This window comes from Martes martes (assembly GCF_963455335.1).
Source record: "Martes martes genome assembly, chromosome: 16".
Classification (NCBI taxonomy): domain Eukaryota; kingdom Metazoa; phylum Chordata; class Mammalia; order Carnivora; family Mustelidae; genus Martes; species Martes martes.
The window spans coordinates 53,628,854-53,642,171 of NC_137904.1; the positions used below are offsets into that span (position 1 = coordinate 53,628,854).

General features: G+C 47.1%; 1 protein-coding gene across 1 annotated transcript in view; it reads left to right on the forward strand.

The window, feature by feature from the left end:
* Nucleotides 1-6,982: 6,982 nt before the first annotated feature.
* The window catches only part of GNA13 (G protein subunit alpha 13), a 38,751-nt gene continuing 32,415 nt past the window's right edge, over nucleotides 6,983-13,318 (forward strand). Inside the window, exons 1-2 of the mRNA XM_080827577.1 lie at nucleotides 6,983-7,346; nucleotides 10,248-10,474. Of these exons, the coding sequence (XP_080683703.1) occupies nucleotides 7,064-7,346; nucleotides 10,248-10,474 (510 nt within the window). The 5' untranslated portion in view covers nucleotides 6,983-7,063. The remainder of the gene's footprint in view (nucleotides 7,347-10,247; nucleotides 10,475-13,318) is intronic.

Genomic DNA, 13,318 nt, shown 5'->3' on the forward strand with positions numbered 1-13,318 from the left:
CCTGAGGAATGGTCCAAAAGGCATTCATTGTGTATCTCCTAGTCCATAAAGTACTCATTGACTTCTTGCCCAGAGCGGCCTTGGGAAGGGCAGGGATGACCCCGAAATTTAGTGGGTTTCTACCAGAGAGGCATAAAAGTTCCCAAACAAGGACTGGCTCAGGAATGACTTAAATGCAGTGTTTCGGCCATTATTTCTGCCGGGGTCCACTTCAAGATTCTGGGAAATTGACCGTTTCTGAGGTTGAATGTAGGTCCTGTGGCTATAAGATGGGGGCAATTTAGATATGATCTCATTATATCCCCCAGATCTCATTATATGTCCCTGCTCTGCCTATGGTTTAGAGGGTCCTGGGCTGGCTCTGTCCTGGTGCTGTCCCTACTTATAGGGTAAGACCAAGGGACCCACCCAGAGCCTGTGCCTCTCCCAGAACAAAAGCCAGGTACCCAGGATCCCAAACTACCTTATCCAGGCAGGCCAAGGCTGTTTCCCTGAATATGGGTCTGTCCTAAGGGGTGATGGCACCACAGGTGTGCCCATATCTAGGCCCCCGGCTGTCCAGGGGTGTCTGTTGGTGGGGGTATGATCAGTGCACAGGCCTGTACCCACAGGCATGTCCGTGAGACATCCCTCATTATCCATAACCTTCATGACATAGACACCAGTCCGTGAATCAGACAACTAAACTCTTTGATAGAAAGAACCGTGATGACATTGACCACAAAGCCTGCTCTGTCATTTCATGTAACTCCCCACAAAACCTCTAAGATGATTTTGTCCATTTTACAGATTGGAAAACGAAGCCCATGCTCTTATCGGACTGTGCCAACATCTCCACTTGAACCTCTGCTCTCCTAGCCGGTCCCTTACACTCCCAGTACTGATGGGAACTAATAAAGCCTGCCCCTCTTCAGAGTTCAAATGCGGGGGACAACCCCTCATATACGTGTATTTTCTCATTCTTGTATTAGGTTCTTTTGACCAGAAAGAGATCCTGTTGGGGGAGACACAGAAACTGCTACAGGCAAACCTGTGCAGAAGGGATGTCTTTAAACTCGGAAGGAAGAAGTCATGAAAGACAGGGAGGCCGTCTGGACCAGGACAACATTCCTAAACCTTCAAAGCATTCTTAAAGAAGTTTCGATGCTCCTTCCTCCAACAGCCTAAAACTGAAATGCTCGTGTGTGGACAGAAACTGAATGCATTTGTTCTATAATTTAATCCTCAGGACAGATCCTTCTGTATAAATGCTCGCATGTTACAGATACGAACTTGCGCGAGGCTCAACGAGGTTGTGCTCTCACCAGTTTCCTGCACCCATTCCACATCCCCTCTCTGGCAAACTAGCCAAAACGACCAGCAAACAGTCTGATATGATTCGTATGGTTTAGACAGAGAAGTGGATGACCTCACCACTTAAGAGAATTTTTCTTATGACAGCAAAGACAAGGGAAACAATCCTAAGGGCAAACTTGCTTGACACAGAATCGATGGACAGGGGGAGTGGCTTCCGCTCGTTTATATTTCCTCCTCCTTTCTCCTTCTGGGCAGGCCTGGCATCACCCTTCCATAGCCAGGAGAAAGCTAATTCCTAAAGCAAGAGACAGGAACCTCGGTGACACAGCTTCTGTTTCTAGACCTTCGATTCTGTGATTTTGACTCAGCAGCTGCCTTTCCCTGAATCCTCCCATGAGCTAGCCCTGCTTTCCTTAGCAGCTGACACAGGAGTTTGGAGACAGAGGCTTGGGTGACATTATTTGCATCAGGAGCCAGGCTACCTGGCTAGCCAGCTGGCCAGGACCATGGTTTCTGGAAACAGCAGGTCCAAGCATGCACTCCAGTATTCTGAGGGAAAGAGAACTGCATCCACCCAGTTTGGGTCAGAAAATGTTAAGATGCAGGAAGAAATTGAGACTTTGCAGCCTTCAGCCTCTCTGGAGAAACAGAACTCACATTCAAGGTACCTGTTTCTGGCAAGGGGCAGTCCATTTACAGGCAATAGAACTAAAAAATATCCCTCGTCTTTAAAAGCTCTGAGGGGAACTAAAGGAGAAGGACTGGGCAGGATGTTTTGCGTTTCTCAGAAAGAATCTCAGATTTACAGGCAAAGCTTTTTGTTAGTGTCATATAAATAGACTGCCCATAAATGAGTCCGGGGCAGCCAGCAAGGTGTAAGAAATTTCTATGGGTGCTGGCTTGTGTCTTGAAGACAGCACGGGCTTCTGACTTCAGATAAGCTGAGTAAGGTCACAGCTGGTCACCAGCAGCTCGGGGATCTTTCTCAGCGGCTGAGAAAAATACAACCGGTAATTAAAGTCATGTTTTCCGCTAACAACAACAACAACAACAACAAAACCCACCAACAATGCAATTCCACATGACTCGTTTCACACAAAACTTTCCACATGAGAGGCACATTTCATCACCCAAGAAAGTCGCCTCTTTGTATCTAACTCACGTTAAGGGAACGTCTGGGGTTTTACGCATCATGTAAATATTGCCATAAGCTTGGCTCCTCTTTTCTAATTTCTACATCAGCCACCTGGAACATTTGACAAACCAGGGGCTGATCTCAAAGTATGGAACATCTTACCAGAATCAGTCTAAGAGCTGGTGAACTTCAAGATGAGAGCCAGCTGCAAAAATTCTGGAGAAATCGACCGACCGACCAACCAGCCCACCAGACTGTTGGACTCTGTGTGCCTCATGGTTAAGCACAGTTAGTTAGCTACTTGTTTTTTAAGTCTGGACATCCGGGGCACTAGCACAATTGTGGCCTATCGGAAGGAGCACTGGACTCAGAGTCAAAAGAGGGTCATTCCGGGTGCTGGCTCTGCAGCTGGCCAGGCTGAATGAGGCTTAGAGTGTGTCACTTTTCTCCCCATCAGCCTCCCAGTGTGAGACAGGAGGGGAGTGAGGGTGATACTGGGTGTTCCTAGTCAGGCTATTGTGAGCAGAGAAGGAGATAAAAGTGGGTCAAAGTGCTTTGGGGCGTTTCAAACATTACACACATATAAGGGATTTGTGTCGCAGGAGGGCTAGGGAATCCCCTTCTTTTTCTAGTATGGGAAAGGAAGATATGAAAAACCTATGCCTGTTTTATGTTTATGTGTAAGAAATAATTAGAATTGACCTATTTTATATTACTGAGGAGGCAAAATGGAGTTGTATGGCAAGAATGTTGGATGTGTTGTCATCTTTGTTAGAAAATTAGCACAAGGTTTAACCACCGAGTTACGTGACTGATTTTTAAATAAATATACCTAGATGGGTGGTGTCCTTTCTTGAGTGGTGAATAGTTACTTGGACAGGGGAATCACTTACTTAAATTATATTTTCCATCATTCCAAAAAAGGGTTTTTTTAACTCCTCTTTTGGAATTGTTCCTAGAGCTTCTGGCATATTCTTTTGAATATGTCTGAGGGTGAGGAATTATTGTCCTTTCTGGATAATAGTGATTTTTATAAATAGCCCCAACGTATTTGGCATGAAGGTTGGTAAGTGAGCGAAATAATGCCATTTTTTTAAATTGTAAAAAAAGCTGTGACTATAAGATAGGAAGCCTGTCTTTCAGTCTCAACAGGAGAGTGGCTAGTGGTTGGTTTCAAAAATTGGCAGTATTGCTGGAAAGGGCTGGTATCCTTCTCCAAGCGACCATGTCAGAGAAGAGAAGCCACTGAGAAATGTGTTTCTACATTTTTAGTCACAACTTCACTATTTATCTTGCAAGACTGTTTGCCACTAGACCTTGGGTTTCCAGAAGGAATAGAGCATTGCACCCAATCAACCATTGGATGATTTTCTCACAGCTCCTCAGGGCATGTGAACCCCTCACCTGCACGTGGATATATGCGATAGCAACAGAGACAGATGTTTCCAAAGAATTAACATCTGGCTCTACCGGAAATAGAGCACCCAGCAGATTCAATTCTAACCAGTAGACTCTACTCCCTTAAAAAGTTCGGATTTTCTTTTTCAGTTATGAAACAATCTATCCGGAAATTAAAATATCACTGATATCATGAGAATGTAACCTGAAGCAGCTGCTAGAGTACACTTCCTTTTGGTAGAGATCACTTACCTTGTTATATTAAAACAAACACAATCACACGTTCATTCATTGGCTAGCTGTGAGTGCTTTACTGTTACATGATGCCTTTTCTTTTATAGAAAATATTATTTTCCCCACCTCATTTTTTTTTATTGTGGTAAAATTCACATAACATCAAATTCATTGTTTGACCATTTTATTTTATTTTTATTTTTTAAAAGATTTTATTTATTTATTTGACAGACATAGATCACAAGTGGGCAGAGAAGCAGGCAGAGAGGGAGGAGGAAGCAGGCTCCCTGCGGACCAGAGAGCCCGATGCGGGGCTCGATCCCTGGGCCCAGGGATCATGACCTGAGCAGAAGGCAGAGGCTTTAACCCACTGAGCCAGCCAGGTGCCCCTGTTTGACCATTTTAAAGTATACAATTCAGGGCATTTAGTACATGCACAATGTTCTGCAACCATCGCAATGTCTAGTTCCTAAACATTTTCATCACCCCACAAGGAAACCCTGTCCCCATAAGCAGTCACTCCCCGTTCTTCCCTCTTTCTAGCTCCTGGCAGCTACTGATCCACTGTTACTACGGATTTGTCTGTTCTGGACATTTCCTATAAATGGAACCTTACAATATCTGGCTTCTTCCACTTAGCATAATGTCTTCAGGGTTCATCCATATTATAGCATCTGTCCATCAGTATCCTGTTACTTTTTATGGCAAATAATTCCATTTTGTGGATATACTACATTTTGTGTATCTCTTCATCCATTGATGGATATATGGGGTGTTTTCATCTTCGGGCTATTCTGAATGGTGCTGCCATGAACACGGGTGTACGATTTTTGGTCTGAATACCTATTTTCAATTATTTTTTATATACACCTATGAGTAAAATTACTGGCTCATATGGCAGGTCTATGTTTAAGTTTCTCAGGAACCCCAAACCCCTAACCTACTTTCATTCTTATAACTTCAAGGTGGACTTGATTATCAGACAGAAGCAGTGGGACTGCTCTAACCAAACCTCAGGCTGGGCCCAAAGGTGTCTATTTTTCAGAAACACCGACTATAGCAGCTAGGTCTGATCTGAGCCAACCTTGTTCCAGCACAAGGTTACACGCTGGGCTTTGAAGAGCTTTCGCTGCTGCTCTGCGTGTCACAACATGAACCGGCCAGGCAGGAAAACCTTCCTGCCTCCTGGGCATCCTTGGTTCTCCATTATGCTGCACACACTTTTGGACAAAGAAAAAAAGAATATGTTCCCTGCCTAACTTACAGGCATCCCTCCTGATTTTGCAGAGGAGCTCAGATTAGCATCTGGAGTCCACATAGAAATGGTGTGTGAGAGCCAAACCCGCTCTCTGGTTGTGGGCAGATGTTGGAGAACGGGGGCTCCAGAATACAACTGAGACTCTAGAGAGATTTTCCATCCAAGGTCAGGCATTTACCATACATTTTGTGTGAAGGCACCACCCCATGATTCTGACCCTATCCATCCACAGATACTGGAGCTGGACCTACCCTGCTTTGTGTATTGTGGATTTTCCACCTCTGGGATCGGCCAGGACAACAGGAGATAATCCTACCACAGCCATTGTTCATTGCAGCCTAGTTACTGAGTCACGAGGCTTCTCAGCCATGAAGCCAACCTGACTGTAGACTGGCACTGAATTTTTTTTTTTTTTTTTTTTTCATTTAAACCTGTCATGGGCCAACTCAGAGTGCTGACCTCTTACCTCAGCTCCCCAGCACACAGGCAGCTTTGGAGTCACAGAGGCCCAAATCAAGGAGCACTGCGGTGCAGAAGAGAGAGAAACCAAAACGGCTGTTTACACCTGCAACTAAATACCCAGAGTAAAGAAGTTGGCTTCTGGGGTCCTTGCTCCGCAGTCTATCAATCCAGCTGTCCCTTGTGCCTGGTCCCCTAGCAGCCCTTTCAGGTATCCTGGCCTGAATCTGCTCTTGGGGCAGAAAAAAGTCCCTTGGCTGGTCACATCCTCTGTAATCTGGCAGGAAACCGAAAATTTGCTTGCTCCGGTCCTCGGTCTGTTTGCTTATCTGCCTGCTTCCTTGTAGGGAAGAGTCTGCTTCACAGTGTCCGGTTTAGGGGGATTTTCACCATGACCTCACCCTCCGCAGCCACCATCCACTGACTTCAGCGCGACAACTCGAGTGGGAATCCACATTAATGAGACATTAACCGCCCCTCCTCGCACGTCTCAGATTAACCACAAGTCCAGTTTCCTCCCCTGAAAGGAGAGTCTTCTGCAGGGTCTGCAAAAGGGGGTTGGGGGGCTGATGACGTCTGGGTATCGTATCACTCCGGGCTCGGGAGAGCAGGATGTCCGAGAAACCACCTTCAGAAAATGCACTAAAACCTTCCAGACTCGCGCCCGCGGCCTGAATACCGCTCGCGGCAAGGGGCTCGAAATTAGGCGCGCCAAGGGTGACAGGAGGCGGCGGGCACGTAACCCAGGGGTAAGAGCGTGGACAGCGGTAGGAGAGCCCAAAGGGCAGTGTCTGGGACCTGGTCTCGGGCCTCCAGGGTTCCGGGAAGAGGCTTCTGCCCGTCAGTAAGAGCAGCTAATTAAAGGGAAACAGAAAGTCGGGCTCCGCCAGCGCGCGCCCGGACCGGCCGGAGACCACGTGACCATTCCCAGCTGCCCCACCCCCGCGCGCGCCGGGCTCGAGCGTGACCGGTGGAGGCCCGGCAGGCTGGAAAGCCGCCGCGGTGTGCGTGCGTGCGCGCTCCCGGGAGGCGGCGGGCGCGCGCGCGCCCGGGGGCCACCGCCCCTCCTGGGCCCGCCCTCCTTCCCTCCCTCCCCGGCTCGCCCGGCCCGCCCTGCCCGGCCCGCCCTGCGAGTCACCTCGCTGGTTCCCTCCCTCCGCCGGCGCGCTCGGGCCGCCGCAGCGCTCCCCGCCCTCGAGCCTCGTTGCAGGAGCCGCCCGCCGCCCGAGGAGGAGGTGGAGGGAGCCGGAGGGGCCCGCCGAGGCGGCGGCGGCGGCGGCAAGATGGCGGACTTCCTGCCGTCGCGGTCCGTGCTGTCCGTGTGCTTCCCCGGCTGCGTGCTGACGAGCGGCGAGGCCGAGCAGCAGCGCAAGTCCAAGGAGATCGACAAATGCCTGTCCCGGGAGAAGACCTACGTGAAGCGGCTCGTGAAGATCCTGCTGCTGGGCGCGGGCGAGAGCGGCAAGTCCACCTTCCTGAAGCAGATGCGGATCATCCACGGGCAGGACTTCGACCAGCGCGCGCGCGAGGAGTTCCGCCCCACCATCTACAGCAACGTGATTAAAGGTGCCGGGCGGGGGTCGCGCGGAGACCGTGGGACCGGGCCGGGCCGGGCCGGGGGGTGGGGGGGGGGGCGGAGGCGGCCGGCGCGGGGGCCGGGCACCGCCCTCGTTCGCTCCTGTCCCTGGCGGAGGACCGGGCCCGGCGGGCGGGCGGGAAGGGGGCGCGCCCCGGGCGTCGGTCCTGCTTGCGCCGGGAGCCCTTGCGCCCTCGGGGAGAGGATGCCCGGGGGCGCCCCGCTTTCCCCCTTGCCGTTCGAGAGGGGGTCACGGGTGGTCCCCCACCCCCCCACGCCCGCCGCTGGCCTCGTCCCCTCGGAGAGGGCAGTGAGGCGAGCCGGGCTTCTCGGGGTGCTGGGTGATCGCGCCTGCCTTCCTCCAGACGAGGCCAGAAGACCCAAGAGCCAACCCCGGACCCACACCCCCATCCGCCGGCCCGGCGCTGCCTGCCCAACCTCGCCGCCCCGGGTGGGTGACCCGAGTCACATGGGGTCAGGGCTGCTCCCAACTCCCTGCTTCTTTGGCCGCCTCCTAGGCAAGGGAGTCCTGGAACCGTCTCAATAAGGAAACTTTTGCCTGAGACTTGTCAAGGGCGAAGGGTGACAGTTCCTGGGCCCTTTTGGGCAAAGGTAACGCAACTTCAGGGAGTCCTGTGTACTGGGCTGGCATCAGGAAAGAGTAGACCCATACAGTTAGTCTGAAAAAATTAGCATCAGTGGTTTTTCGCCCCCTTGTCACGGTCGGGCAGGATGTTTTGCCTGCAATCACTATGCAACGCGTTCCTCTCTCCTTTTTGCTTAATAACTGGGGTGGGGGGGGCACCACCACTTGCTCTACTATTTAAATGAAGTCGTGCTTTGGTATAAAGAATCTTTGGCCTAAAAAGTGATGCGGAGCCTGTACAGGTTGAGTCACTGAGTCGCTGTCGGCTTGGATCATAGGCTCTGCTTCTATTTGACAAGTGTTTTTTAAAAAATCAAGCTGTAAGTGAAAAGTACACAGGTAATTTTTGGGCTTTCGGAGAATTGGAGAAGATGGTTCTTATTTCAGTGACAGTTACGTTCATTTTTCTTAGTACCAAACATTTTCTAGTTTGTAAGAGTTATTTTGGCAAATTTGAGATACAGAGCCTGGTACTTCAGGTGCCGCTGGAAGCCACCATCTGGGTAGCAGTTCTCCAGGGGTTTGCTACAGATTTCAGCAGATTTGCCAGCAGCATTTCTTTAAGTGGGATTTTTTTGTTCAGGAAGTTCTTAAGCAACACCTTCTCATCACCTTTTTTTTCCCCTCCCAGAATTGAGTTGAGGAAAAATATCCACCACCCCCAACCCCCAACGAGGGGGTGGGGGTCGTGGGGTAATTAGAAGAGCACTAGGCGCGGAGCTCACAGACAGCTCTGAGCCCTGGCATTGCTGCAGTTAGGCTGTATAAAACAGTTGTATTTTTCCCATCCTACTGTTGAGCACAAAACTAATTAAGGTCTCTTTCAAGGCTTAGGACTCCGCCTTGCCAGTCCTTAATTAAAAGTAGCTTTGTATCCTGATGCCGCTGAACTTAAGGAGTTATGTCAATGAATAGGGTCAGCATGTTAACTGATTATGGGCCAGGTAAACACCTGGTCCTTATTGTGCACTGGGTCCTAAGTGTGACCTACTTTGAGCACTGGTTACGAGGTGAAATAAGTCACTAGACATCTACTTTTTTGAGTTGGCATGATTGGAAGATTGACAGCAAAACGTTATCCAGACAATTGACTGAGTAGTCATGTGACTGTTAATTAAGATGGACCAAAGGTAACAGTTCAGTGATTAGAAATCCTGGGTTTGGATTAAGCTCTGTGAGTTGAATTCTCTGTTTCTATGTAGTTTTTGCAGTTGCTTTTCCTTCCTGTTGGGGAAATCTAAGGCTTTCCTGTGACTTACACTGACTAGATGCTTGGTTTGGGAGTTTTTGAGTTTCAAATGGGTTCTTAGAAGACTTGGTGTTGGGGCGCCTGGGTGGCTTAATCTCTGACTCGATTTTTGGCTCAGCTCATGATCTCGGGGTTGTGAGATCTAGCCCTGCATCAGGCTCCACATTCAGCTTGGAGTCTGCTTGGGATTCTCTCCCACCCTCCCCCTTTGCTCCTCTGCTCCTTTGTGCGATCTCTTTCATAAATAAAATCTTAAAAAGAAAAAAAAAAAGACCACTCGATACTGGGTTACAGCCAGGTGCTGCTTAGGGAGCAGACAAACTCAGAGTGATAATGTTTGACTCTCGGCATTTCATAAATATCTTTGAGGGGCTCAGAAAATTTTAACTGCAGCTGTTTTTTTCAGAGCTTGAAAGTTGGCCTGTGCAACGTGATTTCTTTATCCTTTACTGGTTTTGGTTCTCTTGTGACTACCTTCTTCTTCTTCTTCTTTTTTTTTTTTTTTAAAGATTTTATTTATTTATTTGACACAGAGAGAGAGCACAAGCAGGGGGAGCAGCAGGCAGAGGGAGAGAGAGAAGCAGGCTCCCAGCCGAGCAAGGAGCTTGATTTGGGACTCTATCCCAGGACCCTGGGATCATGACCCGAGCCAAAGGCAGCGGCTTAACCAACTGAGCCACCCAGGTGTCCTGTGACTACCTTCTATTAAAAGTTTATAAAAAGTTATTTTATAAATTAGAACATGTTAAAATCGTTCAAAAAGAGCAATTGTGTTAATAGTATTTGCTTTTCAAGGCTCTAATCTTATGATTGTGAACAAGTGTTAGTTTTTTTTAAGCTCTGAGAAGTTAAGGGTGTTTGTTTCAGTGTTGGTCTCCAGATTGGGAGGAGGTGGGCCTGGAGTAGTTAAGCAGCTTCAGAAGATAATAATGGAATAGAATCAGTGAGAATATCTAATGACTCCTAGCACACCTTTCTCTTTCTTTTTAAACAAAGGTATGAGGGTGCTGGTAGATGCTCGAGAGAAGCTTCATATTCCGTGGGGAGATAACTCAAACCAAGTGAACGGAGACAAGATGATGGCGTTTGACACCCGGTCTCCCATGGCGTCCCAGGGAATGGTGGAAACTCAAGTTTTTTTGCAGTACCTCCCTGTTATAAGAGCATTATGGGCAGACAGTGGTATACAGAATGCCTATGACCGGCGTCGAGAGTTTCAACTGGTAAGAGATTTGTTCTTTTACATTTTTGTCATTTTATTTTAATAACATTTACTGGTAACTGATTCTAACATACCTTTTTTCACTGACTTCCACATTAAAATGTATCTATCCAGAATTTTAACCTCAGAAATTTGGATTGCTATATAGATGAGCTTTTTTCTGAAGCAAGATAAAAATAAGGTAAACCCCTAAGATTTGGTGAAACAGTTATGTGTAATTGGTCATTATTCCTTTTTGTGAGTGAGATGGTAGTGATTTTCTTAGGTACTTTCTCCTAATTTTATTCTACTTTTGAAAATAGTTTCCTCCTGATTGTAGCAACAGTATTCATCCTTCTGAAAAATTGGTCTTTTTTTCTCAGACTGTGAGCTCAGTAACTGCACCTCGTTGTTCAGATGTGTCATCTATATGGCCTTTTGATGTACTCCTTTTATGATTCAGATTAATTTATAAAGAGATTAAAGTCCTTGATAACATTTAAGTCATTGTTGCATTCTGTGTGTGTGTTTTTCTAAGGTTTCTAAGCACATTTTTCAAAACGTTTCTTCTTTAGAAGCAAGATAATCTTAGACTACTGTAACATTTATAGCCGTTACACAGCGCTGTGGAGAGGGCGGGAAAAGAGGATCTGATCTAGGTTAAAGATACACAAATAATGATTGAAATCAATTTTTTTTTATCAAGTGTTTTGCAGTTTAATTGTGAATGCTTTGATTGTATTCTGGGTTTTATTTGCCGAAGACCGGAAAGATCCCAGGAATGATAACAATCTAGACTGTATGCAGTTTGGAGGTAGTTCAGATTTGAAGTGTTTTACTGTAATATGATCCCAAAGAAGTGACAGTTGAAAGTAAAACTGCTTAGAGAGTTGTGTGATGATGTCATTGGCATTAAAGTGATCCACACTTATGGGTGTGGCTATAGAACGATACGCAGCTGGCAGTCTTTGCTGTTATAGTTTGTACTCAGAAGCTATCTTGGCTATTAAAAGTTCTAGAACCGTGTTCATGACGGCTTTTTATAAAGCTGAGTTTTGGATCTTTACTTTCTCTGCATTATGACTCTCATGGGCGCCGTACAGCGGTAGCTGCTGGTTACCTACTGTGTTGTATAGTTTTCCTCTTGGGTGTGTGTATCTCATCAGGTACTTTGTCTGCTAACGAAAGGCAAAGACTATCTCACGTTATTATTAAAATCAGGTCGTTGGCAGCATTATATATTGACAGTTATGAATTTAACTTGACAAGTGACCTCCGTCCAGTTCTCAGACTCATGGTTGATTTTTGTCCTCTGGTCAGTATTTTTTATTTTATAGCCGATAGTTCCTCTGCACACTGTTTCTCGTCTCTCGTCACCCTCCGTCTTGCTTTTAGGTGCTGCTTATTCTCCTTTCTTCTTAATTCATTTTCTTGAACAAACCATACTTCCCACGCTAAGGTTTCTGAGGACGTTATTCATCCTTCTAGATCAGGGGAGAAACATCCAGCTGCAAAAGCATATGGTTGGTATTGACTGGATGAAGGAGTAAACAGCTGTACTCTAAAGGTTTCTGAGGGAAAGTTCTCTAAGTCCATTTAATTGAAGTTGGGCCTCACTGACACTTGATTTTGGATGTTACATTCTTTTTTCTTTCTTTCTTTCTTTTTTTTTTTAAGATCGTATTTATTTATTTATTTGTCAGAGAGAGAGCGCGCACAAGCAGGCAGAGTGGCAGGCAGAGGCAGAGAGAGAAGCAGACTCACAGCTTAGCAAGGAGCCGGATGCGGGACTCGATCCCAGGACGCTGGGATCATGACCTGAGCTGAAGGCAGCGGCTTAACCGTCTGAGCCACCCAGGCATCCCTGGTCGTTTACATTCTAACAGTTTTGTATCAAGACTGTCCTGTCGTGATAGTGGAGAAAAAGCATTCCTGAGTATTTGCCATTAAGAACAAATAACCAAAACGAGTCCGAGTGAGGGCCTACATGTTCTTCACTGGGCTCAGCTGATGCTTTAGGAACAAAGAACGTCTTGAGCACAAGGAGTGACAAGCTCCAGAAATACTTTTCCCCATAAAAAGTAGGGACAGAAGAAGAGGGGAACAGGGAAGGATGTAATTTTAAACTCCTGGAGGACAGGAATTTTTTTCCTGTGTGTATTCTTGGCATTGTTAATGGTGCCTGTCAATGTATAGGAGGAGTTCAAGTATTGCGTTGAATTAATGACTCTTGTGCTTTGGCTGCTGTGTGGTGCTTGGCACAGTGGTAGACATCGAGAAGGCACCTGGCTCGTTTAAAATATTCCTGCCGGTCCTCTTTAATTCCTTTTCTTCTCTACACGCAGCAAATTCCCAAGTCCTGTTTTTTCCACCGATGAGAAATCTCTTGCATCCGCTCCCTCCATTCCCTCTTTCCACTAATGTCTTAGTACCTCTTGCTTGGACTCCCAGGTAATCTTGTTCAAACACCACACGGGTTTGTTCAGAAAGCTGTGTTCTTTCCCCATTACCTCCAGAACAGAGTTCAACTCTTCATTTGAGTCAAGCCTAGCAAGCTTGCCTATGATTCCGACAATGTATTCATTAGACTACCCCACACACCCGATAACCTCTCAGTTCCACATACCCTGATTTTCTGCTGCTGTGGCTGTCTTTACAAGGTCTTTCTGTCAGGGTTTTTCACGACTATATCTATTGAGTAGGCCCTACCCTTGACTTAGAAGAATGGTAATCACGTTTCAGTGTGACTAAATGTGGTCCTCGGACCCCTTGCATCGGATTCACTGGAATGCCTGTCTAATACAAAACAAAACAAAAGCAGAGTTCTAGACTCATCCCAAGAGACTCTGATTCAGGAATCTGGGAT